Genomic DNA, 25510 nt, shown 5'->3' with positions numbered 1-25510 from the left:
AACTTAAACACAGAGGTTGGCACAGTCGGTGATGCTTTAAAATATCTTCGACTTGTGCATGAGGAAGGTTGCTCTAACCAAGGGAAGCTCGCGTGGCTTTTGCGGAAACAGAGCTGGGAGAGAGAGAGCCCGTATCAGAACTTGTGCAGAGACTACCATCTCTATTTTCCAATTAACGAGGTGGATGGCATACCGTCGTCAGATTCAGGTCGTTGGCTCACTCGTTGAGTATTGTGTCCTCTGTTCGTTGACAACACTGTTTGTTTGCTCCAGTTTCTGCGTGCATACTGATGTAAAGAAACAAATGTCATAAACTCACTCTTGGATATTATTCATGGTTTATTATCAAGTATAGAGACATAAATGGGAGTGAAACAAACCACAGATTACGCAGTGAGAATACACATAATATCCATACTGAAGAAATTCAATTACTTGCAAAACCGTACATATTACCATCATAGTCCGTGGCAGCTAATAAAAGACGGCTTTAACGTCGTTCTTGTGGTCTGCAGAGAATGGTTTTATACAATTCTTCAGCCTAACCTCTTCTGCGCTACTCTCTTCATCTCCGAGTAACTGCAGTAGCCTACATTCGTCTATTCCTGCTCAGTACAGTCATGTCAAGATCTCCCACGACAATGTTCACCCTTTTAAGCTAACCTCCGTTACCAGAGTATGTATTCGTTGATGCCTCAGAACGTGTCCTATCAGTCGTTCACTTCTTTTAGTCAAGTTATGCCATAAGACTGTTTGACTCGTTACTTCTTTCTCAGACTATCTGATCTTTAGCATTGTTCTATAGCTGTTTCTAAGCCACTCAGTGCCATATAAGGCTGCAATCCAAATGAATAATTTCAGAAACGACTGCCTTACATTTGAATTTATATTCGATTATTACATATTTATGTTTCAAAAAAAAATAATTCTAGCTGTTGTTTGTCTTCTTTTATTTTCTATTCACATCTAATGTGGTCAGTTATTTTTCTGTGAAAATACCAAAATTTTCTGTTACTTTCAGTATCTCACTTCTTAATCTAATTCCCTTGGTGTAGCCAGAGTCCATTCAACTACACTCCATTACACTCGTTTTACTTTTATTTATATTCATCATATATTTTCGAGACACTATCCAGTCATTGAACGCATTTGCCGTCTTTGACAGAACCGTAATGTAATCGCCTACCCTTGAACTTACAAAATCTTGTACTTTCCGCTTACAGCTGTCAACATTTTTATTTGTTGTGAGGAAAATGTCGAGTATCCCTCATACTGAAACGAAACTCACAACAGCAATTGTGCACGCATGTACACTCCTGGAAATGGAAAAAAGAACACATTGACACCGGTGTGTCAGACCTACCATACATGCTCCGGACACTGCGAGAGGGCTGTACAAGCAATAATCACACGCACGGCACAGCGGACACACCAGGAATCGCGGTGTTGGCCGTCGAATGGCGCTAGCTGCGCAGCATTTGTACACCGCCGCCGTCAGTGTCAGCCAGTTTGCCGTGGCATACGGAGCTTCATCGCAGTCTTTAACACTGGTAGCATGCCGCGACAGCGTGGACGTGAACCGTATGTGCAGTTGACGGACTTTGAGCGAGGGCGTATAGTGGGCATGCGGGAGGCCGGGTGGACGTACCGCCGAATTGCTCAACACGTGGGCCGTGAGGTCTCCACAGTACATCGATGTTGTCGCCAGTGGTCGGCGGAAGGCGCACGTGCCCGTCGACCTGGGACCGGACCGCAGCGACGCACGGATGCACGCCAAGACCGTAGGATCCTACGCAGTGCCGTAGGGGACCGCACCGCCACTTCCCAGCAAATTAGGGACACTGTTGCTCCTGGGGTATCGGCGAGGACCATTCGCAATCGTCTCCATGAAGCTGGGCTACGGTTCCGCACACCGTTAGGCCGTCTTCCGCTCACGCCCCAACATCGTGCAGCCCGCCTCCAGTGGTGTCGCGACAGGCGTGAATGGAGGGACGAATGGAGACGTGTCGTCTTCAGCGATGAGAGTCGCTTCTGCCTTGGTGCCAATGATGGTCGTATGCGTGTTTGGCGCCGTGCAGGTGAGCGCCACAATCAGGACTGCATACGACCGAGGCACACAGGGCCAACACCCGGCATCATGGTGTGGGGAGCGATCTCCTACACTGGCCGTACACCACTGGTGATCGTCGAGGGGACACTGAATAGTGCACGGTACATCCAAACCGTCATCGAACCCATCGTTCTACCATTCCTAGACCGGCAAGGGAACTTGCTGTTCCAACAGGACAATGCACGTCCGCATGTATCCCGTGCCACCCAACGTGCTCTAGAAGGTGTAAGTCAACCACCCTGGCCAGCAAGATCTCCGGATCTGTCCCCCATTGAGCATGTTTGGGACTGGATGAAGCGTCGTCTCACGCGGTCTGCACGTCCAGCACGAACGCTGGGCCAACGGAGGCCCCAGGTGGAAATGGGATGGCAAGCCGTTCCACAGGACTACATCCAGCATCTCTACGATCGTCTCCACGGGAGAATAGCAGCCTGCATTGCTGCGAAATGTGGATATACACTGTACTAGTGCCGACATTGTGCATGCTCTGTTGCCTGTGTCTATGTGCCTGTGGTTCTGTCAGTGTGATCATGTGATGTATCTGACCCCAGGAATGTGTCAATAAAGTTTCCCCTTCCTGGGACAATGAATTCACGGTGTTCTTATTTCAATTTCCAGGAGTGTATATTGCAATGCTGCACTTCCCATCTCACCTTCTTCCCTTTCCTGTTTCTTTCTATAAAGTTCTATACAAGCTTCTTTCCTCTACACACGTGCAATCTAGCAGAGAGGGAGAGTGAGAGAGAGAGAGAGAGAGAGAGAGAGAGAGAAGAAGAAGAAGTAGAAAGAAAGAAAGGACGCATCGCTAAGGAATTATGCAAATATGGGAAGGAAATCGGAACAAGCGATGTACATGTACTGACAAACAAATGTTTACAGTTTCAAAGAAATTGGCTGATTCATTGAGGAGAAAGAACTTTACGAACTGAACGAATCAATAAACCGTTGGTGCACCTCTGGCCCTTATACAACAGTTACTCGCCTTCTCGTTCATCATAAAGTTCTTCAACGTCCTCTGAGGGGTAGCGTGCCAAATTCTGTCCAATTGGAGCGTTAGATAGTGAAAATCCCGAGCTGGTTGGAGGGCCTTGCTCATAATGCTCCAAAGGTTCTCTCAATTGGGATAGGTTCGTCGATCTTGCTGGCCAAAGTAAGCAAGCAGTATAATCTCATGACGTTTGTGGAAGTGCATTACCTTGTTGAAATGTAATCCCGAGATGGCTTGCTATGAAGGGCAACAAAACACCGCATATAAAATAATCGACACGCTGTTGTGCTATAAGAGTGCCGCGAATGACAACCAAGGGGGTCCTGCTATGAAAAGAAATGGAACCCAGGCCATCATTCATAGGTGTCGGTGCGTATGGCGGGCGGCACTAAGGTTGCTACCCCACTGCCGTCCGGGACGTCTCACTGGTCATCGAGGCTAACTTCGATGCGGAACTCATGACTGAAGACATTTCTGCTCCGGTCAGTGTGTTTTCAGGCTTAATGGTTGGTTGGATTGGTTGGTTTAGGGGGTGAAGGGACCAAAACTACGGAGCGAATAGCCCCTTATTCCATTCCAGGCCGAGGACAAGTCTGGAGACGCCCCGGACAGTGGTGGGATTTCAGCACAGCTGTCGCCTGCCTAACCCCTTGTAAGCCAGGAGTGATGGTCTGGGGTGCCAGTTGTTTTCACAGAAGGACTCCTCTGGCTGTCACACACGGCGCCCTTACAGCGCAGTGGTACGTCGCCGATATTCTGCGCAAGGTTTTGTTGCCCTTCATGGCAAGCCATTCTGCGCTTACACTGCAGCAAAATTGCGCAAGCCCGCACACTAAAAGAATTTATAACGTTTGTCTTCATGCCTGTCAAACCGTACCTTGGTCAACAAGTTCATCGGGTCTCTCCCCAACTGAGAACGTTTGGAGCATTATGGGCATTAGCCTCCAACCATCTCGGGATTTTGACGATCTACCGCGTCAACTGGATTTCGAACAACTCTATCAATGCCAAGTCGAAAACTGCTTCCATAAGGGCCAGAAGTAGGACAACACTTCATTGACTTCCTGGGTTCGTGAAGCTCTTTGTGTTAGATAAATCGTGTGATTTTACAATCTTTTGTGTGTCTTTACGTGTACGTCCCATTTATCGATCTCCGCCCCATTTGCGTAATTCCTTCGTGGTGCATCGGTTTCATTCCATAGGGTGTATAATGCTCCACCTTTTACCACTCCCTTTCTTGCTCAGTAAGGACGCAGCATTTGAGCTCACTATGTCCAGATAGCTACATCTCATTTCTCCAAAGGTATATTTACAAGCGTCATCCACGTTTTCTGCAGATATCCGTACTTCTAAGGATTTACGCTTCTGCCCTAGACATTTCTGTTTAGCCACAATCTCATTTTATGTTTTTGTATTCCTTTTTACCCGCTTAATTTGGGGATTTCTTACTTTTTACGTTGATAAAAGGGCAAAACATGTACCCAGAAAATACCTATCCTATCTCTTGTGGATAGTCGCTATGTTGGGACCTAAAAATACTTTGTTCTTAACTTTTCTGCACATCTGGCTCCCAGCATCTTTCAAACGACTCAAGCCAATGGCTATTAGTTGAGTAATCTGGAGTTCACGCGAAGATAGTTCATTTGAGAACGGTTTCTGCATTAGTGTGACTAAGATGAGTGAATGCTTCCTGTTCTCCTCCATGGATACTTGATTATTCAGTAACGATCGCTAAATACGAGCTTACACGATAGTCTGGAGCTGTTTCTCTGTGGAGCATGTGTGAGAATGAGTGAAAGGAATCGATATACTGCAGCTATGGCTACATTCTCTGACTGGCAAGGGTGTTCTTTGTTCAGTCCGAATCGGTTGAAAAATACTATATACTATTATACTATAGTATAGTCATTGACTAACCAATGAAGACTGATTACGATTGGCTGTCTTTTTCAATTCAAATTTGTTATATTCACAGTTAACATACTATTAACCTACCATTTTTGCCTTTAAACGCTTGCTCAACACGTTTACATTTTGCCTTATAAGCACTCATTGGACGAATCAAAATATCTATTAGTTTCATTACTGCAGAGAAAGCAAAACTTTTATATGTTTGCCTAAGTAAAAGCACAATGACTGCTTTTGTTGGGATCTTCCCTCCGATGTCTGGTTTGATCCAGCTCTCTATGCTACTCTATCCTCTGCATGCTTCTTTGTCTCGAAATGACTAGTGCAACTTTTATCCTTCTGAATCTGTTTACTGTATTCACCTCTTGGTCTCCCTCTACGATATCCATCCCCCCCCCCCCCCCACACACACACTTCCCTCTAATACTAAACTGGTGATACCTAGACGTCTAAGAAGGTGTCCTATTAAGTGATCGCTTCCTCAGGTCAGGCTGTGCCACGAATTTCTTTTCTGCCCGGTTCTCTTGAGTATCTCCTCATGCGTTACGTTATCAACCCATCTAATCTTCAGCGTTCTCCAGTAACACCACATTTCAAAATCTTCTATTCACTTCTTAACTAAACTGTGGATCGTCCATATTTCACTTCTACACATGGCTACACCCCATAATACTCCTTTCAGAAAGAAATTTCTAACACTTAAATCTATAATAAATGTTAACAAATTTCTCTTATTTAGAAACACTTTTATTGCCATGTTTTGCTTTTGTTGATGTTCATCTTATATCCTCCTTTCAAGACACTGTTCATTCCGTTCAACTGCTCTTCCAACTCCTTTGCTACGGCAATATGTTACTTCATGACAATTTTGTGCATGCCTTGGACTCTGTTGTGTCCGGAATCTGCTGTTATGGCCTTGTGTCTGTCTGTGCTTTCAGGTGAAACTGGCGATCGCAGAGCGGACGCGGACGCTGGAGATCGTGGGCTTCAGCGTGTCCCTGGCTGCCCTGCTCGTCTCGCTCGCCATATTCTACCGTTTCAGGTGGGTCTTAACTCAATATGAAGGTTCTGATTACTTTCGTTCTCATTTTTAGTAGTCTGTATCCCATTTTGTCTGCATCGTTTCCTGCATTTTTGTACTGTCTCCTTTCATCACTTAAATTCAATATCGTCTTGATATCCAAGGATTAACATTAGCCCTAACGTTTTTAGCTATTTTATCCTCTACTCCTTTCACTATTTTATCTCACAAAGTAACCATTAACTTTTTAGTGTACTCCTTTCTCCTGTTTTGGTCAGTCGTTGCCTCGTACTTCCTATGACTCTCCCAACAACTTCTGGGTCTTTCATCTTATCCAAGTTCCATCTCCTTACTTCTCCACATATTTACAATTTCTTCCGTTCAATCTACAGTTCATAACGAATACATTGTGCTCAGAGTGTCTCAGGAGGAATTTTCGGCGTCCAAGAGTCTGACAAGGGACGATCATAAGAAGCAAAAAGCGTCCTACGGAAAAGTGCTCTTTTCCAAATGGTTTTTGACATAGAATACATTTAATGTACATTGTTATTTATTTTGTATGTTATTCAATACACTATAAGATTTACACGTGTAAATATCTACAACATTAGTAAAAGTTACAACATGCGTTTTACAATCCATCAACTGACAAATACAGTGTGACCATTATTGAATTACATGAAATAAAATCGTCATAACTTCTGAACAGTTTGCGTTAGAACGTTAAAACTGCACGGTTCGTTGCGGGACATTATGGGATTTAGTTTGCGCAGACGCATTGGTATAACGATGAAGCTCATTTTCATGTGGATGGGCTCGTCAACATGCAAAATTAGCGCATTTGGAGGACTGAGCACCCGCGTTTCGCAATCGAGAAGTCTCTTCGCCCTCAACGAGTGACTGTGTGGTGTGCAATGTCCAGTCACGGAATTGTCGGTGCGATATTCCTTGATGGCGCGGTGAGTACCGAACGGAGCGTGAATGTTTTGGAATATGATTTCATCTCTATTATTCAAAGTGATTCTGATTTCGACAAGGTGTGGTTCATGCAAAACGGAGCTCGACCCCGTCAAAGCAGGAGAGTGTTCGATGTCCTGAAGGAGCACTTTGGAGGCCGCATTCTGGCTCTGGGGTACCCAGAGGCCACTGGCATTGGCCTCTCCGGATCTGAACACTTTTTTTCTGGGCGTACATTAAAGACAATAACAGCCCTAAAACCATTGTAGAGCTGAAAACAGCCATTCAGGAGATCATCGACACTTGAGCGGGTCATGCATATTTTACTATTCATCTGCGCCACATCATCGTCAATGATGGCAGGCATATCGAACATGTAACCTAAATCCGGATATCTCTAGTGACGTTTACATGTTGAATAAAGTGGGTGTACGCACTAGTTTGTAACTAATTTACGTTTTTCTAATATAGTTCAACACTTGTCAGCCTGTACGCATTTTTAACATATTCACCTCCAAGCGCTATCGTACACGTCTCATTACAGCTTTATTACAGCTCACAGTAAATATTCAAATATCAAACCGTGAACTTCAGAGCATTTGTGCGTTCTTGGGAGATGTTGTGTTGCTTGAGTGGTTCTGCGCGTTTCCTAATCAGGGCAGCAGCGTCCAATGAAGCGACCAAGGAGGCCACATCGTGTACTCACCTTTAGCCTTTACACCTAAGATTTCATCCATCCCCACAAAAAAGTAAATAAATAAAAAATAAAGAAATGTAGAGGTGAAAGATCTAACGATCCAGTAAATTGTCCTACCACGTCCAATCCAGCAATTAGGGTGACTAGGATTGAAATGTTGCCTTACCCTTTTGGTAAAATGAGGGAAATCAGCATCATGCCGGAAGTACATTGCAGTCGTGGTGGAAGGAACGCCGTCAGGCTCTTCAACAAACTAATTTTCCAAAAAATGCATGTCATTTCATCCAGCCATACGCTCTTTTAAAATGGATGGACCTATCAACATGTTACCCATCATGCCGCACCAAAGGTTGATCGATAACCGAAGTCGAAAATTGGCTTTCGGTGTAGTGTGTGGATTTCCCTGCGACCGTCGATGACTATCATCTTTGTTGTTGATTCCATTCCGTGTATACGTTGCTTCATCGGTGAATAGTGGAATGGATGTAAATCACGATTATCTTTGAACCAGTGGAAAAATTCAAGTTGTGTTGCATGTTGCGAATGTGAGGATTCTGGACATGTTTTACGTGAACTGAGTAGAGTTCGCCATACAAGTTCTCGTGAGACTTTGATACGCACAGGAAGTCGCGGTGTGCCGATGGGACTATGCTGCACAACTTTAAACATGTATTGCTGTTTCTGTACAGGTCGTACAACTAAGAATTCTGAAGAAAAGTGGGAACGGCTTCAAGCAATGTGATTAACACTCTGGTAAACACCCGCAGTCAGGAATTCGACGTATCGGAGAGCCCTGATGCTATTCTTCGACATCAGCAGGTGTACTACTGTCGTAGACGCAGCAAACATACAGCACATCTGCATATTCTTTATTAGTGTAGATGTGCTGCATTTTAGACAGCGCGAGTGCAGACACAGTTAACCGATGGTTCTCTCTACTACCAGATCCAAAGAAACGAGCTTGACTGGGACAGAATAAAACGTCAAAGAGGTCCAGTGGGGAAGATACGTACGTGCGGCCCACTATCCCAAAAACAAATGTACGTCACAAGTGATCTATTCGTAAACCACTCCGAGTAAGGCATATGTCGATATAAGTTTTCGATTCAAATGAGCGTTGCTGTCATATCCCTGAATATTGATTATTCTTCCTGGGATATCTTGTATAAATAATCTGGATCTTCCAATGTTCTCAGGTGTCTTTCTCGTATACAATCGACTTTCACGATTATGCAAAAGTCTACCTTTTCCCCAGTCCATGTTATCTACTATTTTTCCTTTTCCTACTATCTAATTGCAGCTCCCAATAGCAAGAAAAGTTTCCTCCCCCTTAACCACCTGAATACGTTTTTTTATCTCACCATAAATTCGTTCAAGTTCTTCATTTGCGGTACTGGTTAGCATATGAATCTGTATTCTTGTGGTCGGCGTGGGCTTCGTGTTTATCTTGGCTACGATAATGTGTTCACTACGCAGTTCGTAGTAGTTTGACCGCATTACCGTTTTCCTATTCTTTCAAATTTTCTTAATCAGTAGTGATCAAACCTATTTGATTTATTTTGATAGCTCTGCACTCATCTGACCAGAAGTCCTGTTCTTTCTCCCACCGAACTTCATCAATTCCCACTATAACTAACTCCGACTTGTTCAATTCCCTTTATAAATTTTCTAACCCACCTACTAGATTAACATTTCACTTCCGACCAATTGTTTTTCCTGAGTAGTCCCCGGTCGTCGGATAACACTACACCACTTCAAGCACCTAATTCCCGCTTTTTGTGTTTTGTGGCCCATTGAAGGCGCACAGCTTTATGTTCTGGTGCAAGAAATGGTGTTTTCGGGGACCCCGGTTCAAAATACTCATTCCATGCAGGTAACTTCGCAATGGTTGAAATGGACTTAGATTCACTGACAGCGGTCACGCTTGTCGAATTTGAAACTGATTGCCAATGACAAGGAATGACACTGTTTAGTGATCTCTGAAACTCTCACTTTCAGCCATAGGAATGGCTGGTTAGGGGACGGCTGGTGTGGCGTGGGCGATCTGCATAGCGCTCATGAACGTTACCCTTCTTTTTTCTATGCTAGAGTTACCACACGCAAACGGATTCGTTTGAACTTGCGAAAAGATCGTCTTTTCCTGAATTCAAAAGCATGGCGATTTTAAGTGGAGTACGAATCATCTTCTGACACTTTCTCAGGAGTCTGTCACTCCTAACGGAAACTTGACAAGGACATAGCAGATAAGTTGTCGTTGTTGAATCCTTCAATATTTGTCTTGTTCTGCTCTCTATTCATATCTGGCGTCTCCCGTAGTAGTTGAGGGAGCATCATTGCTTTTGTGTGTGTGTGTGTGTGTGTGTGAGAGAGAGAGAGAGAGAGAGAAAGAGAGAGAGAGAGCACGTTCTGCTACTGCATATCTGGAACGCCTGCAGCATTTTCAAATAACTTTAGTATATATATGAAGAATAAAATATATACACTTCTAACACAGGTAGGAAAGGGATAAAAATAGCTTAGGTCGGAAGTTACATATAGAAATAACTGAAACGTTACCGTGTTGAATGAATCAGTTTCGGTGATGTAGACTAATTTGGCACATCTCGACAACTTTTATGTCTAAGTATTCTCGAACTGAACGAACAGAAAATTGTAGATATATTCCGCTCGAGTAACTGAAGCAACGTTTTCGGCATACGACTGCGTGCAGAAGGGCACGTTATTTTGCTACATTTTAATCTGCTTAACTCTTTTATCAGCCAGGATACTGAAGCACCTGTTTTCCTTAATCGAAGTTCTTGTAACGGAAATTGGGAACTCTTGCAAAGAGAAGTAGTATGATACAGGTGTTGTTAATGTTGAAGCTGAAAAGTTTCGCTAAACTATCCCAGAAATGTGCTAAAGATGAGAGGCGCAGCTGAACGAATCGATTATTGTGTGGAGCTCTAAATCCAGGCTCGGGCGTTGTACGAAGACTTTCGGAAGTTCAATTGCTTCCATAATTGCTGTAAAACTTGAGTCTGTACAAGGAGAAGTTTTGCTTACTCGCTTATTGTAAAATAGAATTTGGCAGTAATCGTAGATGGCCTTATTTACGTCGGGTAAAGTAGGACCAAGAGGAAACACTTTTTATGTCAGCAGCGTGGGGCCTTCTTAATGCATACATGTGCAATATCTGGACAACGTAACGACGTATTGACCACTAAATGTCAAAGAAAGGCGGACCTACCAGTATAAGAGGAGGCAAACAAAAGTAACAACAGAACAGGTTGATCAGGAGACCTCGGAGATCTCGAACGTAGACCTGTTATTGGATGTCACGTGAGAGTAAAATCCATGGAAGAAAGTTCAACCCTCCGAATCTACCCAGTTCGACTGGGAACTGTGAAGTGGAAACTCAGTGGAGGAGACCACAGCTAAACGATAACCAGGCAGAGCTCGTGTTCTGACGGAAGGGGACCGTCGAGCATTGCGGAGGGTGACTGTAAAATAATGGCACGAAATCAGCTGAAGGAATCGCTCGTGATTTCCAAAGACCTGCCACTGGTCCAGCTAACACAGCGAGTGTGCATGAGGTCAAGCGGCTTCTCAAAAGCCACACATTTCTGCAGTCAGTGCTAAGCCGCACTTGAAGTTGTGTAAAGAATAACGCTGCAGGACAGTGGAGAACGAGTGATTTGGAACAACGAATCACGCTATACCCTGCGACAATGCGGTGGAAATGTTTGGGTTTGTCGAATATGAAGAGAACGTGACGTGCCATTAAGTGGTGTCGAGAGTGAAGTTCGGAAGACGTGGTGTTACTATGCGAAGTTGTTCTTCTTGGTTGAGGTATGGTCTGCTCATGTTGCCAGGCTTCCCAGATATGCTCAATAATGTTCACGTCTCGAGAGTTCGGTAGCCAGCGGAAGTGTTCAAACTCAGAAGAGTGTTCCTGGAGCCACTCTGTAGCAATTCTGGACGTACTGGGTGTCACATTATCCTGCTGATGCAGGTGATCAGACAGGATGCCTACGTACAGTGTCACCTGTCAGAGTCTTATCTAGACGTATCAGGGGTCGTATATCACTCCAACTGCACACGCCCCACACCATTAGAGAGCCTCCTACAGCTTGCAGAGTCCCCGGGAGGCTGACATGCGGGTTCCACGGATTCATGTGGTTGTATCCATTCTCGTACACGTCCATCCGCTCAATACAATTTGAAACGAGGGTCGTCCGACCGGTGAAAGTATTTCCATTCATCAACAGTCCAATGTCGGTGTTGACAGGACGAGGCGAGGCATAAAGCTTTCTGTCGTGCAGTCATCAAGGGTACACGAGTGGGCCTTCGGTTCCAAAGCCCATATCGATGATGTTTCGTTGAATGGTTCGCACGCCAACACTTATTGGTGGCCCACAGTTGAAATTTGCAGCAATTTGCAGAAGGGTTACACTTCTGTCACGTCGAACGATTCTTTTCAGTCGTCGTTGGTCCAGTTTCTGCTGGATATTTTTCCGATGTCGGAGATTTGATGTTTTACCGGATTCCTGATATTCACGGTACACTAGTGAAATGATCGTACTGGAATATCCCCACTTCATCGCTACCTCGTAGATACCGTACCCCATCGCTGGTGCGCCGACTATAGCACCACATTCAAACTCACTTAAATCTTGTGAACCTTCCATTGTAGCTGCAGTAACTGATCTAACAACTGCGCAGACACTTGTCTTATACAGGAGTTGCCTATCGCACTGCCGTATTCTGCCTGTTTACATATATCTGTATTTGAATACACATGCCTATACTTGTTTCCTTGACACTTCAGTGTAATAGAGGGACATTTTGGAGGCGATTCTCACTTGTAGGAGCACGACAGTTCACTCCACCATGAAGTGGTCTCTTTGGGGCTATGGTTTGTGAATAATAACACTCCTAGCCTCCTCTGACTCCAGACGTGAACCCAATGGATTACCTTTGTGATGAGTTAGAACATTGACCTACTTTAGTTTCGGCGGTCCAGGAAGAATGAGCAGGTATTTCTGCACAGAAGAAACACCTGTCACTGAAAATGTCCCCAGTAAAGTTCAAGCCGTCAACACAGTGAAGTACACACCCAGTATTAGTGTCCATTGCTAGCTGTACGGATACTTTTGATGAGATAGTGTATAAAGACGGAGTTTGGACCAGGACTGACCGATTCCGGCGTCCTAGCATTTCAGTTTTGCGAGCCAACACTAAGGAGCATTACCTCCATTCTTCGCTGAAGCCAGCCGGCCTTCGGCTGTGTAGCGGCTCGGATGTGCTCGCCGACCGAGCCTCACTGCACTAGCGAGTATTTGTTTACGTGCATGCGGCGTTGTTTAGTAATGTGATTTAGATCGACCCGAAGCACGATGGCTCTTTTATGCCGAAAGGTGGCTATCAAACTTACATTACAAACTCAATACATCCGACCCGTAGCATTTGAACAAGAATGCTTTTTGCGTAACGTGGTGCACTTAGAACAACAAGGTCTGCTCGGAATTCATCTGCCCATTGTCTCTATCATGGTTGACCTCAAGCTCATAGACGTGGTTGCTTGTGATAGCCCGAAACACAAATTCACCGAATGCTTCCGCTTTTGGCATTCTGAAAGGAACGTGTGTGTGGTGACGGTTGATAATGCTGGTGTGAGAGTTCTGACTGTGCACGTCTACGAACTCCCTTTGAAATCCCCAATGCCGCGGTCATACACGCTTTACGACCGTATGGCACAGTTCTTAGCCATGTGGAGGAAAAATGGAAAACTTTTGAAACATATCCCATACCCAACAGAGTGCGTCATGATCGTATTGAGCTCCGAAAACACATACTTTTATATTTGTCCATCGGTGGATGCGGCTCAGTCCTCATTTACGACGGACAACAGAGGACCTGCTCCGGTTGCGGACAAGGATATGTTCGCTTACACTGCCCTCATTGACATCTCGTCCAGGTATCTCATGTAGCAGCAGATGATCTCATTCCTTCTCACATATTTCGAGGCACTGAGGAATGTTGTGGGTGTCGACCACAACCTGCCCTCATCTCTGGTGCCGGTTACATTTTGTCCCCCAATTCTCTACTGCAGCAGTCACATTAGATCCAGCATCCTGTCACTACACAACTATGTCGGGGTCAGGAGCAAATGACGGCACAGTCAGCTCTTCACGAGGATAATACAGAGCCTAGACCCACTTCTTATGGGGAGACGGGCAACGCAAACAGAAATGCCAGAAAAGGAATAAGACGAGGAGTCTGCTCACAGAAAAGGGCTGCACGAGAGAAGTGTGCAGCCAGAGGACGAGTATGACCCCAACATGTGACTGCCAGCTGGATTAATTGCGGCCATTCTCGTCACGCAGCTGCCACAGCCCGACCTGGAGCACAAAACGCGCGGCTGCGAGACGGAGTTTACTGAGCAGCAGGACGATCCCACCATCGCGGGGACTAGCGCACGCCAACGGGCGAGACGTATCCCAGCACTCACTGGGAGACTGGGCTAATGCAGTGGAACTGAACGATGTGATACAGGAGAGAGACGATGCCCCTCGCCGACGCTCTACGTTGGACGAGCTCCGTACGCACTGTGACCAACAACTTGCGTGTCGACCGCCCTGGTAACGGGACGGCGATCAGACCACGGTTATGATCATACCGTGACCGTTACCAGCCCATCTAATTAACTGCACTGTCACAAGTATACCGCACAGGTACCTGTAACATCAACGGTATTCACACCACGGTAAAGGTATAAATGTTCAGGGATACGCTACGCGCGGCGGTCATGGATATTGTTTCCCTCCAAGAGGTGCGACCTGGCATAAGATTAGACTTTTAAGGTTTTTTTTCTTTTTGGTCATCAGTCTTCTGATTGGTTTGATGCAGTCCGCCAAGAATTCCTCTCGTGTACTGACCTCCTCATCTCAGAGTATCACTTTCAATATACGTCCTCAATTATTTGCTGGACGTATCCCAATGTCTGTCTTCCTCTACAATTTTTGCCCTCTACAGCTCCCTCTACTACCGTGGAAGACATTCCCTCATGTCTTAACAGATGTCTTATCATCCTGTCCCTTCTCCTTATCAGTGTTTTCCACATGTTCCTTTCCGATTCTGCGCAGAACCTCCTCATTGCTTACCTTATGAGTCCACCTAAGTTTCAACATTCGTCTGTAGTACTACATTTCAAATGCTTCGATTCTCTTCTGTTCCGGTCTTTCCATGGTCCATGTTTCACTACCATACAATGCTGTATTCCAGACATACAGTCTCAGAAATTTATTCCTCAAATTAAGGCCGATATTTGACATTAGTAGACTCTTCTCTTGGCCAGGAATGCACTTTTTGCCATAGCCAGTCTGCTTTTGATGTCCTCTTTGCTCCGTCCGTCATTGGTTGTATTGCTGCCTAGGTAGCAGAATTCCTTAACTTCATCTACTTCGTGACCATCAATCTTGATGTTAAGTTTCTCGCTGTTGTCATTTCTACTACATCTCATTACCTTCGTCTTTCTTTGATTTACTCTCAGTCCATACTATGTACTCATTAGACTGTTTATTCCGTTAAACAGATCATGTAACTCTTCTTGACTTTCATTTTACGGTTACGACGCATATAGTTTACCGGCTGGAGAAGGTAGTGCTGGCATGGCCATACTGTTAAGCGAAGGGATTGAGGCGGCGGTCGTTACTTACCTTCAACTTTTTGTATATCCATCCTTTTGATTATAGGTCTGAAGAACTTCGGCCGTTCACTCACGCAATAAAATGGAAGATCTATAGCCGTCCTTATGATGTCATTTATATTATGGCTATTAGTTTCGGTGCTTCGGTGCACCATCTTCAGTCCTTAGCTGTCGCCGAGGAGGTTAACGACATCCGTATAAATGATTCATCAGTGGCCAACATCTGTAACTGGTTTTCGCAGACTGCCTGTAATCGCGATGTTGTCTCTCCCACCACCAACTATAAACGGTTTTTGGTTCACATGGTTCAAATGGCTCTAAAGCACTATGGGACTTAACATCGCAGGCCATCAGTCCCCTAGCCTTAGAACTACTTAAACCTAACTAACCTAAGGAAGTCACACACATCCATGCCCGAGGCAGGATTCGAACCTGCGATCGTAGCAGCAGCGCGGTTCCGGACTGAAGCGCCTAGAACCGCTCGGCCATAGAGGACGGCTACTGGTTTTGGCAGACTACTTGTAACTACAATGTTGTCTCCTCAATCATAAACTATGAAGTTGGTGTTTTGAACTAACATCGCTATTGCTGGTAGTGCGCGAGAACCAGTAATAGATGTTGGCTACTGATGACTTGTGTATATGGATGGCGTTAACATCCTGAGCGTCAGGCCTGAAAATTGTGCACTAAACCACCAAAACTGGTAGCCATATACTAAATGACATCATAAGGATGGCTGTAGGTTGTAATGTAATCCATCCTTCCAAATTCCAGTTATAGTCCACAATAAGCAAAGTCTTTTATGAAAAATTGGAGAGGAGCGAAGAATGCAATAAACTTTCCAGTTTATATAGCTTTCCCTATAGAGTTGGCTCCAGTTCTTCCTGTCTAGGGGTCTGATTCCTGAAGATGAAATTCTCACATTGTAGGTGCTCATGCTTGAATTTATCGAAATAATTTGCAGAATTTATATTGCTATGTTAATATATTTTGTCACATTTTAGTACACCATAAATTCTTTGGAATTTTCACATTAACAAAGCCGACATTACATCGTTCGCCCTAAGTACAAAAATACATCTAATCACATCAGATGCTTGCTTATTACTATCTCATTTCGCAGAAATAACAGTATCCCAAAGAGTTTACAAATTTTCTTGAGAAAAGAATTTTTATTAGTTTTGATTATTATTTCACAAACGAATCCAGAAATGAATATAGTAGATGGTACTAGATTTCGTAATTAACAATAGAAATTTTAAGCGTACCAAATAATTGGTAATTTCAAATATTGTTACAAAAATTATTTTATCTGTACATTCAGAGCTACTACGTATCGATTGTAACACCGAAAATAAAGTAATGTCTTTTCATAAATTTTAGCTTGAAATATAACGTACTGTGTTTACGTAATGGCTTGCCTTCCTTCGGTATTTGACGCTGGCGGTCGATGCAGTCCATTTGGTGAACGTTTACGCCCCATCAGGGTCGACGAAATGCCGATAATGGACCGCACTGTATTCCGAGGTGACGGCGTTGTTTCAAGGAAACGCGGAGCTTTATACAGTGGACGACGATTTTAACTGTGTTCTGCGCCCCGAGGACCAATACCCACACTTCGTCCCCTGACAAGCGTTGCACCCGCTGATACGGGACGTAGTGCTGCAAGACACGTGGATCCTACAACACGGCAACAATCGCAGTACATGTACCTTATCGCGCACTCGGCCAGCAGCTTGGATATGTATCACGAGGGATCTGCACTGTGACAGTTGCCACTGAGATGTGTCCAACGGGTTTCATCGATCACCAAGTTTCTATCTATGCCGTTAGCTTGTCTCGCCCACAGATAAGACGCAGTATGGGACCATGGAAACTGAACGTTTGCCACTTCTTCGGTGAGATCTGTCGCTTTGAGAATGAGGCGACTTGGCGCTGATCCCAACGGAGCCAACGGGCTTACAGTTCCATATCGCTGTGGAGGATTAGTTGCGTCAATCCTCCTACGCGCAGGGCATTTATCGGCTATGGTAGAGATAATTTCGGCTAGCAATGGACGACTTCAGTATTTTGTCACGCGGCATTAAGGGAACTGTCAACGCAACCTGCCTCACCAGACCGTTAACGAAACGTCCACCGTATCGAAGTCCATTTGCTCCAACTGACTGCGGTGCAATTGGCAGGCGTCAAGACGGTCTTCATGGCGAATGAGCATCGTTGCATCACATGTACGAGAAAGACGTCAGCGAAACGCACGCTCATTACGTCAGTCAAAATGGCGGAGAGTAGCCAAACTGTGACACAAACAGATATTGCCCGATCGTTCACCCGATACTGTCGCTAATATTATGCCGAGAACTAAAGAAGTGATGTGGGACTGGCCTGCTACCTCCGGGGCACCGTTGTTGCGATGGATTTCGACTTCGTCGATCATAGTTTTCTTTGTGTGGTCGTGGAAAACATAGGCCTCCGCAGCGGGTTTGTCGATGTAGTCCTGCGCTTGATTCACTCAGCACTTCGGGGTAATGGTGGATGGTTATCGATCAGAACCCCTTTCTACCGAGCTTCCCGTGAGGCAATAATGCCTCTTACCCAACGTTCTATTTCCAGTAGCACTCTAGGAAGCCATGCATGGCGTTCGCCTGCGCTTGGAGACGATTTGTTTACGGACTGCGAGGTTCCGATGTTGTGCATACGCAGATGATGTCGCATTCCTTGGCAGGTCAGAGGATGACATACAGACGGTACAACGATGGCTTCAACAGTATGGTACTATGGCGGGTAGTATCATCAGTCTGCGGAAGACTATACTTATGTGCGCAGGATGCTGGCCTTGGGACCGACAGTGCCCCTCAAAGTACCTGTACTCAAATGTTACGTGGTACTCTTTCTCTATCATATTCAACGTATTTCAGCGGTCATATATCGTCAGCTGTTACAAAAAATATGTGCACGGCTGCGACTCCCCACACCAACACATGATGGACATCTTTCAGCGGGCACGGTACGCCAAAGTCTACTTAGCCCCAAAATTAAACAATTTAGCCGATGCCCATTACGTTGCTTGAGGCTACGAGCTGCATTTGGACATTTTGTGTGTGCTGAAGTTGGTTATAAAATTCGTGAGACGTTTTGGCATTGCCCTCACATGAAGGTAGCGTAGGTCTGACCAATTTCAGAAACAGAGTCCGGGCACAGTGGTCGACAATCACTACACCCTCCAATCCCTGTCGGTCATATTTCACCGTCATTCAATCACATTAGAATGTTACCCGTAGACTATAGGTATTTGCTGGATGACCTGCATTCTACGCGATCGCCCACTACGAGGGACTGTCACGGCTAATGACAAAGATACTAACACACCAACGTCGTCGAATGACGCTCCCCTACCGTGTGATGGAAGACAGTAGGGCGTGCGAGCCATGTTTCTACCCACGGAAGTGCGGGATTCGTGGTCCTTGATAGTGAACGACAGATTCGCTAATCGGTAACGATTGCACTCCATGCGTCTGATCGACGCGCCTCTGTGTCCAGTCTGCGCAGTAACTGATTGTGTGATTGTGACGCACATCGGCAGACATATGGTATGGCCGCTGCATGCTGGCTGCTCACACAACGAATGTTTGCCCTACTCTTACAATGGCCACCCACGTCTGATTATTCTGAAGCTCTATTCCGCCGGGGTGCCGTCTATTTCTCAGCTGTCAGGGCAAATGAGGTCAACTGTATTCATGGAGTGGCGTTGTACTACTTTTTCCGCGACGGTGGCAAAGACGTGTTAGAATTTTGGCTGTTCCTGTCGGAGAAACACGCTGGTATACAACGGTGAGTGAAATGCCGGTCCTCTTTTGCCAAGTATCTACGTTTGTTGACCTTCCGACTAGCTGGGATGTTCCAGGTGCGAGAAAAAATAGATGAGGATGGTTCTGGGTTCATGATCGATTTCATCCTGTGTACTCAGTCGACAGTACTGTTCTTCATACGAAAAGACGACCTGGACGATCCTCACGCTCAGCTGTTGTAGGGCTTCCTTTGCCTAGTTATTATGGTATTTACTTTGTAATTAAGACAAAAACAAACAAATACAGAAAACAAAAAGAAGAAGAAAATTTCGTATCATCACCTTCAACTCCGGTTCCAGACCCACTAGCAGGGCAACACAGTGGCCAGGCCTCGGGTAGCGACCACTGCGCCCTCTGCTGCCTTGCTCTAAGCCCCTCTCCACCCCATCTCCCACTTCTCAGCCATCCCTCTACCACAAATAGTCGGTAACGTACGCTTGTGCGGTGGCACTCGACTCCGGAAGTAAGCCAGCTCGAATCCGGGTTGAGAAAAAATTTTCACTGCGCGTATTTGGTCGGCATGGGGAGGAAAGGAGTTGGCGGAAAGTTCCTGATCATCAGACTTCGCACCAGTACCCTGATTTAAATACTAGATCTCCCCACTGCGTCTAATGAAGTGAAGGCATGTGACACTGGTGATAATGATCCGTTCATCGGATGGGGCAGTTACGCTGGGCAGCTCCCTTGGTGCTATTCGCGAGTAGTAGGCTATGCTCCTGCACCGGGTTTAACCCTCTCCCTTCTCTAATCGTCATCATCATCATCATCATCATCATCATCATCATCATACAACGCAAACGCATTCCACTCAACACATATACAATACATAGGTGTAGTATTACAAAAAGTTAACCGTTTCGACTTACAAGGCCATCTTCAGACATTTACTATTTATTGTAGAACAAAAGCAATCTGGTGATTTTCATTCATTATAATGTTCTACCAAGAACCGACGGAAGATTCTGTTAAGATGGTTACAAAAAGTTTTAATGGAGCATGTTATAAGCAAACAACTAACGACTAATCATCATTATATCAGTGTACTAATGCTTTAAAGAGCGTTTAAATGTCGCTACAAAGTATATCGTTTCATTAAAAAGTGTAATTGCTTTAAAATCTCAGTCTGTTTGGTATTATTACCTACACAATATAACTGCGTGCGCCTAAGCTTGCTATTCCTTCCCAGAAATATCGACGACATATCTTCAACCATTAAAGAAACACAACGTCTGTAGTATTTAGGTGGTTCAACTCCTCATGCGATTGGGATAAATCATGAGTAATGAGCTACTGAACACAATGATATCTGAGTGAGATAGGAACAGTCATCAGGGGCCGCGCGATGCGTTACGGGATGGCTTACGGAAGGTGACGCTGGGTGGTTCGTTTTGTTTCCAGGAGCCTGCGCAACAACCGGACGCGCATCCACCGGAACCTGTTCGTGGCGATGGTGGTGCAGGTGGTGATCCGGCTGACGCTGTACGCCGACCAGGCGGTGGTGCGCGGCGGAGCCGTCGCCGACCCCGTGCCCGTGACGCCCGTGGGCGGTGGGGGTGGCGGGGGCGGTGCCGCGGCGGCCGGGGACCGCAACAAGACGGCGGTGGGGGCGGCGGAGTCCACGCAGCCGGCGCCGGCCGCCCCGAGGGCCGCCCACCGCCAGGGCATCGACAACACGGTCAGGCTCTGCCACTTCTTACTCTGTAACTCTAGACCGCATACGTGCACCACCCGCGACTGGGACGGGAAAGGAGGGAAGTGGTACACAAAGTACCCTCTGCCACACACCATGAGATCGCTTGCACAGTACAGACGTAGATATAAACCTTCCGTCCAAAAAGATTCGCTACAGATTTTATTTCCGACGTATAAACCCGGTAACAGCCGCAGCAGCTTCAATTGTCGACTGAGCAGCAGACGTGCATTGGACGACTCAGTTTTGACTTGTCAAGTAGTGTGCATGCAACTATGGTGTGTCAGCGTTGTTGAATCACAAATCGCTTTGGAGAGAGATGTCTAAATCAGATGTTCAAGAGAGTCTCATGGATTGTTTCAAAAAGAGATAAATATTGTGCAAAATTTGTTCCACACATCTTGGCCCCTCAACAAAATCAACAATATGTGGAGGCCTAGCACCACTTCATTGAAATGCTAAGTTGGAGAATTACTTGTTGGAAAAATAAATTATTACGGTGATTAGTCAGTGTTGTCATTACAAACGTACCATAGAACAAGAAAGTGGAGAAATTCACGTGAAGGCTCAACTGTTTGCTGCCACAACCTACACTCAAAACAGTGCGACACCAAAACTGAACAACATTCCAAAGGACGATTTTTCTGACAGTTACACGTGGCTGTATGGAAGTTCTGTGATTTGCATTCCAATGGGAGGAGATTTTATAGAATTCTTGAAGAACTAAAACCACCGTCTTAACGATCCGTAGTTTTTTTGTTTTTTTTTTTTTTAAATCCAGTCTCGTTACTTTGTGTACGGACAGTATCGATGTCCTATACGTAAGAAAGGAAATGGCTATGATTGTTCAAACTACATAGGCTTAAACCATTTTTAGCCGGTGTACTCACTGCTGTTAACTATAGACTGAAATTTAAAGTTAAACAACATTTAAGATGAGGTGAATTTCCAATCAGGAAAAGGAAAGGAAGCAGGGTACTGAAATGTAACTACCAATGACTTTAGGAAACAGAACTCAAATGAACAGGAAAATGTATACAACGTTCATTATTCTAGAGAAGAGATTCGAAAGAACAGGGTGGACGATACTCTTCGGGAAGCTGAAAAAGACAGAAATGGACTGGAGAGATAACAGATTGTTTCCCAACCTATACAGAAATCAGACCAGAGAAATGTACGTGTTAATGGCACTAAGACAGGGGCTGGGGTAAGAAGAAGTGTCCAACAAGGATGCCCTCTCTCTCCTTATTTATTTATAGGAATTACAGTACAAACAATCAAAATCAGCAGCAAAAATTGGAAATTAGTGGTAAAGTAACTAACTGCATCCGGTTTTATGACGATCTAGCAGTGTTAATTCATTACCAAAAGGACATGCACTGTATGTTAAACATTTTAGTGTGATTCCATGGTAACCATAAACTGGAAATATACGCACACAAGACTAAAATAACTGCGATGGATAAATTGAACAGACAAGTTATGACAATCAATAATATAAGAAATTAAAAGTTAATGCAAATAAATGATTTATTATACGAGGGGCGTTCAGAAAGTAAGCTCCGATCGGTCGCGAAATGGAAACGACTATGAAAATCCTATAAAGCTTTGCACAGATGTGTTGGGTAGTGCCTCTCGTATAACCCCAGTTAGCATCACGTCGCTCTTCTCATTTCTGAGCTCGCAGTGAGTGCGTAAAGATGTCTAGAAAATAGTGTCTGCCGCCAAGTACGAGGGCCTGGTGAGAAATTTCGCCTGAAGCTATGCAGCTAACATTACATATCTGTCGTGCTGTTTCTTCTTCAAGACAATTCTCAGCTGCATTCTGCAGGGGCAATGAAGATGCTCCTGCATCGTTTTCAAATGGAAATGTGAGATTACCCACAATGCAGTCCGCAATTGTCTCCCCCTGAGTTTCATCTCTGGTCACATGAACCGCTGTCTTTGGAGACAACATTTTGACACAGACAACGAGGTGTAGGCCAGCGTGAAGAAATGGCGGAAAGCACTGGCGGCTGCCTTCTATGATGAGTCTATTGAAAAGTTGGTATAACGCTATGACAAAAGTCTAAGTCAGAACGGCGACTACGTAGAGAAGTAGCTGAAAGGTGTAGCTAATTGTCACAAGTAAAACATTTCTGATGTTCACTGTGGTTTCAATTTGGCAATCAATCGGAGCTTACTTTCCGAACAGGCCTCGTACTTGGTAAAGAAAATATCAGATGGCAACCAAATTACATGGTCAACTGTACCTCTAGTATCTAATGCTAATTGATTTGATTTGTCTTAGCACAGTTATTTACTTTCATAAGTGTCCAATGTATCGATATGTTCTCCGTCATGCTATTAACACATTTCTGTATGCCCCTAAGTCCTTCTTGACATACTTTTAATCATGTCCCATGTTATAGCGCGGAATGCATCCTCAACAGCACTGCGCAGCTATTCGTTTGTAGCATAGCGACATGTAGATTCATGGGGCTTAATGACTCCGTGTAAAGAGTTGTCAGGTGTGTTGAGGTCACGATTTCTTGGTGACCATTTCAAGAGGGCTGGTGTTGCTGATGTGCCACGAAAGTATCCGCTAGGACGGTGTGGCGAAATTTGGCGTTAATTGTCTATGATGGCAGACGACCGACACGAGTGCCTTTGCTAACAGCCCGACACCGCCTGCAGCGCCCCTCCTGGACTCGTCACCTTGTCGGTTGCACCCTAGGCGACCGAAAACCGTGACCTGGTCGGATGGATAATAATTTCAGCAGGTAATAACTGATGGTAGGATTCATATGTGGAGAGAAGCCTGGAACCAGAGCCGTCAACATGGCACCATGCAAGCTAGTGGTGTCTTCATAATGTTTTGAGTCTCTTTTATGTTGAATGGATCGGGTGCTCTGGTCTAACTTGAGACCAGTATGTAACTTAATGCCTGTTAATAACCGAAAGCGTTTGTCCACTAGTTCAGAGCCCTTTGTCACCCTGTTGCCACTACAGATGTAACCAGTGCAGAAGATCTTACAACAGGAGAGAAAACGCGCATCTTTCTGTCGGGCCCCAGGGAACGCGCGAATCTGGGGAAACGAGTAAGAGGATTAAGCAGCCGCGGGGAAACGATTGGAGTTAGAACTACACGATTTGCCATTTTCTTGTGTGCCATTTTCTTCTTGGTCAGATAGCTATATACAGCTGTGGGAGGGGGAGGGTGGAAGGATGGGGGAGTAATAATGTGTAGTCAGTGACTCCACCTATTCAACCAAGCCGTAATTCACAGCGATCACTTCGACGAGATGAACTCATTCCGACCCTACACGGACTGGGCACTGACCGCTGAGGCACGCCCTCATATTCCGACGGGAGGACCCGCTTTCGTCACCCCCGCCCCTTCTCGTAGTGTGCTCTCCATACTTTGACGAGAGGGCAGAAGCATTTGAAGTTGTTACGTGACCTCTATAGTAATTGTGGATGAGATTTTCAAAATTTTGTTCACTATTGAACTCTTGCTAAAGATTTTACGCTGGAGGATTTAGTAATTTGCAGGGAGACTGACTCACTCTTTGCTGGTGCAGAGTTCAGTCACTTTTGCATTTTAGAGTTTTTTTTATATTAACTTTTCCGTTTGAAAGAAGTTTTAGAAATGACCATTAATTTGACTTCAATATTTCTATTATTTCTGCCTCTCCTCCGTCCCCCCCCCCCCCCCTCTCTCTCTCTCTCTCTCTCTCTCTCTCTCTCTCTATATATATATATATATATATATATATATATATATATATATATATATATATATGTGTGTGTGTGTGTGTGTGTGTATGTGTGTGAGTGTGAGAGAGACACTTCCTGATTAACGCCCCTTCGAAAAATTATAAATTACTGTGCTGGTAAATCTCTTACTCTCTTACGTTATTTGATTTTCAAACAGGTGAGCAAAACTGAACGTACTCACACATTTCTCTCTTTACTTATTCTGATCATCACTAAACTGACACTTTTTTCTTTTTTTAGCGCAACTCAATCTGACTTTCAATAATCCCTACAAAAGAATGGCCCTGACTAATATAACCTGTACCTTTCATGAATCACTTACCTCACAAAAATCTTCGTTACTCGAACTACTGCAATACAGCGATTGCCAATACTGCCAGCTAAATAAAAGATTCTAACTACTGAAGGCACTAGCTACTCGTAGGCATAGTTAGCAAATGAAAGATTTTGATAGAGAACAAAATTGTTTTTACCTTAATACTGTTGAAAGTCATCATGTATATATATATATATATATATATATTCATGACATTCACCTTTACAAATTTCCAGATCACCCGCTTATAACAACCTCTCAAAACTCTGGCATCTCTCTCTCCACATCCACCACTTCTGGCGGCTCACCTCCAACTGCGCAACGTTCAGTTTTGCTCAGCTGTTTGAAAATCAAATAACGTAAGAGGTCTACCACCACAGTAATTTACAATTTTTCTAAGGGGACGTTACACTGTCACTGTTTCGTCCGCAAAAAAGAAAGATCTGTGAACACTGTGAACATAAGTGACACAAAACACAATTAGCTTCTATGAATCTCTTTCATATTCGACGACGACACCTGGATTTGC

General features: G+C 44.8%; 1 protein-coding gene across 1 annotated transcript in view; it reads left to right on the top strand.

Annotated features, from left to right (window-relative positions):
• Positions 1 to 25510, top strand: part of LOC124595302 (PDF receptor-like) — a gene marked incomplete at its 3' end in the record, with an annotated part of 401917 nt that overhangs the window by 293302 nt on the left and 83105 nt on the right. Inside the window, exons 5-7 of the mRNA XM_047133989.1 lie at positions 5945 to 6048; positions 20615 to 20747; positions 20841 to 20891. Of these exons, the coding sequence (XP_046989945.1) occupies positions 5945 to 6048; positions 20615 to 20747; positions 20841 to 20891 (288 nt within the window). The remainder of the gene's footprint in view (positions 1 to 5944; positions 6049 to 20614; positions 20748 to 20840; positions 20892 to 25510) is intronic.

This window comes from Schistocerca americana, chromosome 2, assembly GCF_021461395.2.
Source record: "Schistocerca americana isolate TAMUIC-IGC-003095 chromosome 2, iqSchAmer2.1, whole genome shotgun sequence".
In the NCBI taxonomy this organism is placed as follows: domain Eukaryota; kingdom Metazoa; phylum Arthropoda; class Insecta; order Orthoptera; family Acrididae; genus Schistocerca; species Schistocerca americana.
The sequence above is the reverse complement of the archived record's forward strand: the minus strand, read 5'-3'. Positions and strand labels throughout refer to the sequence as shown.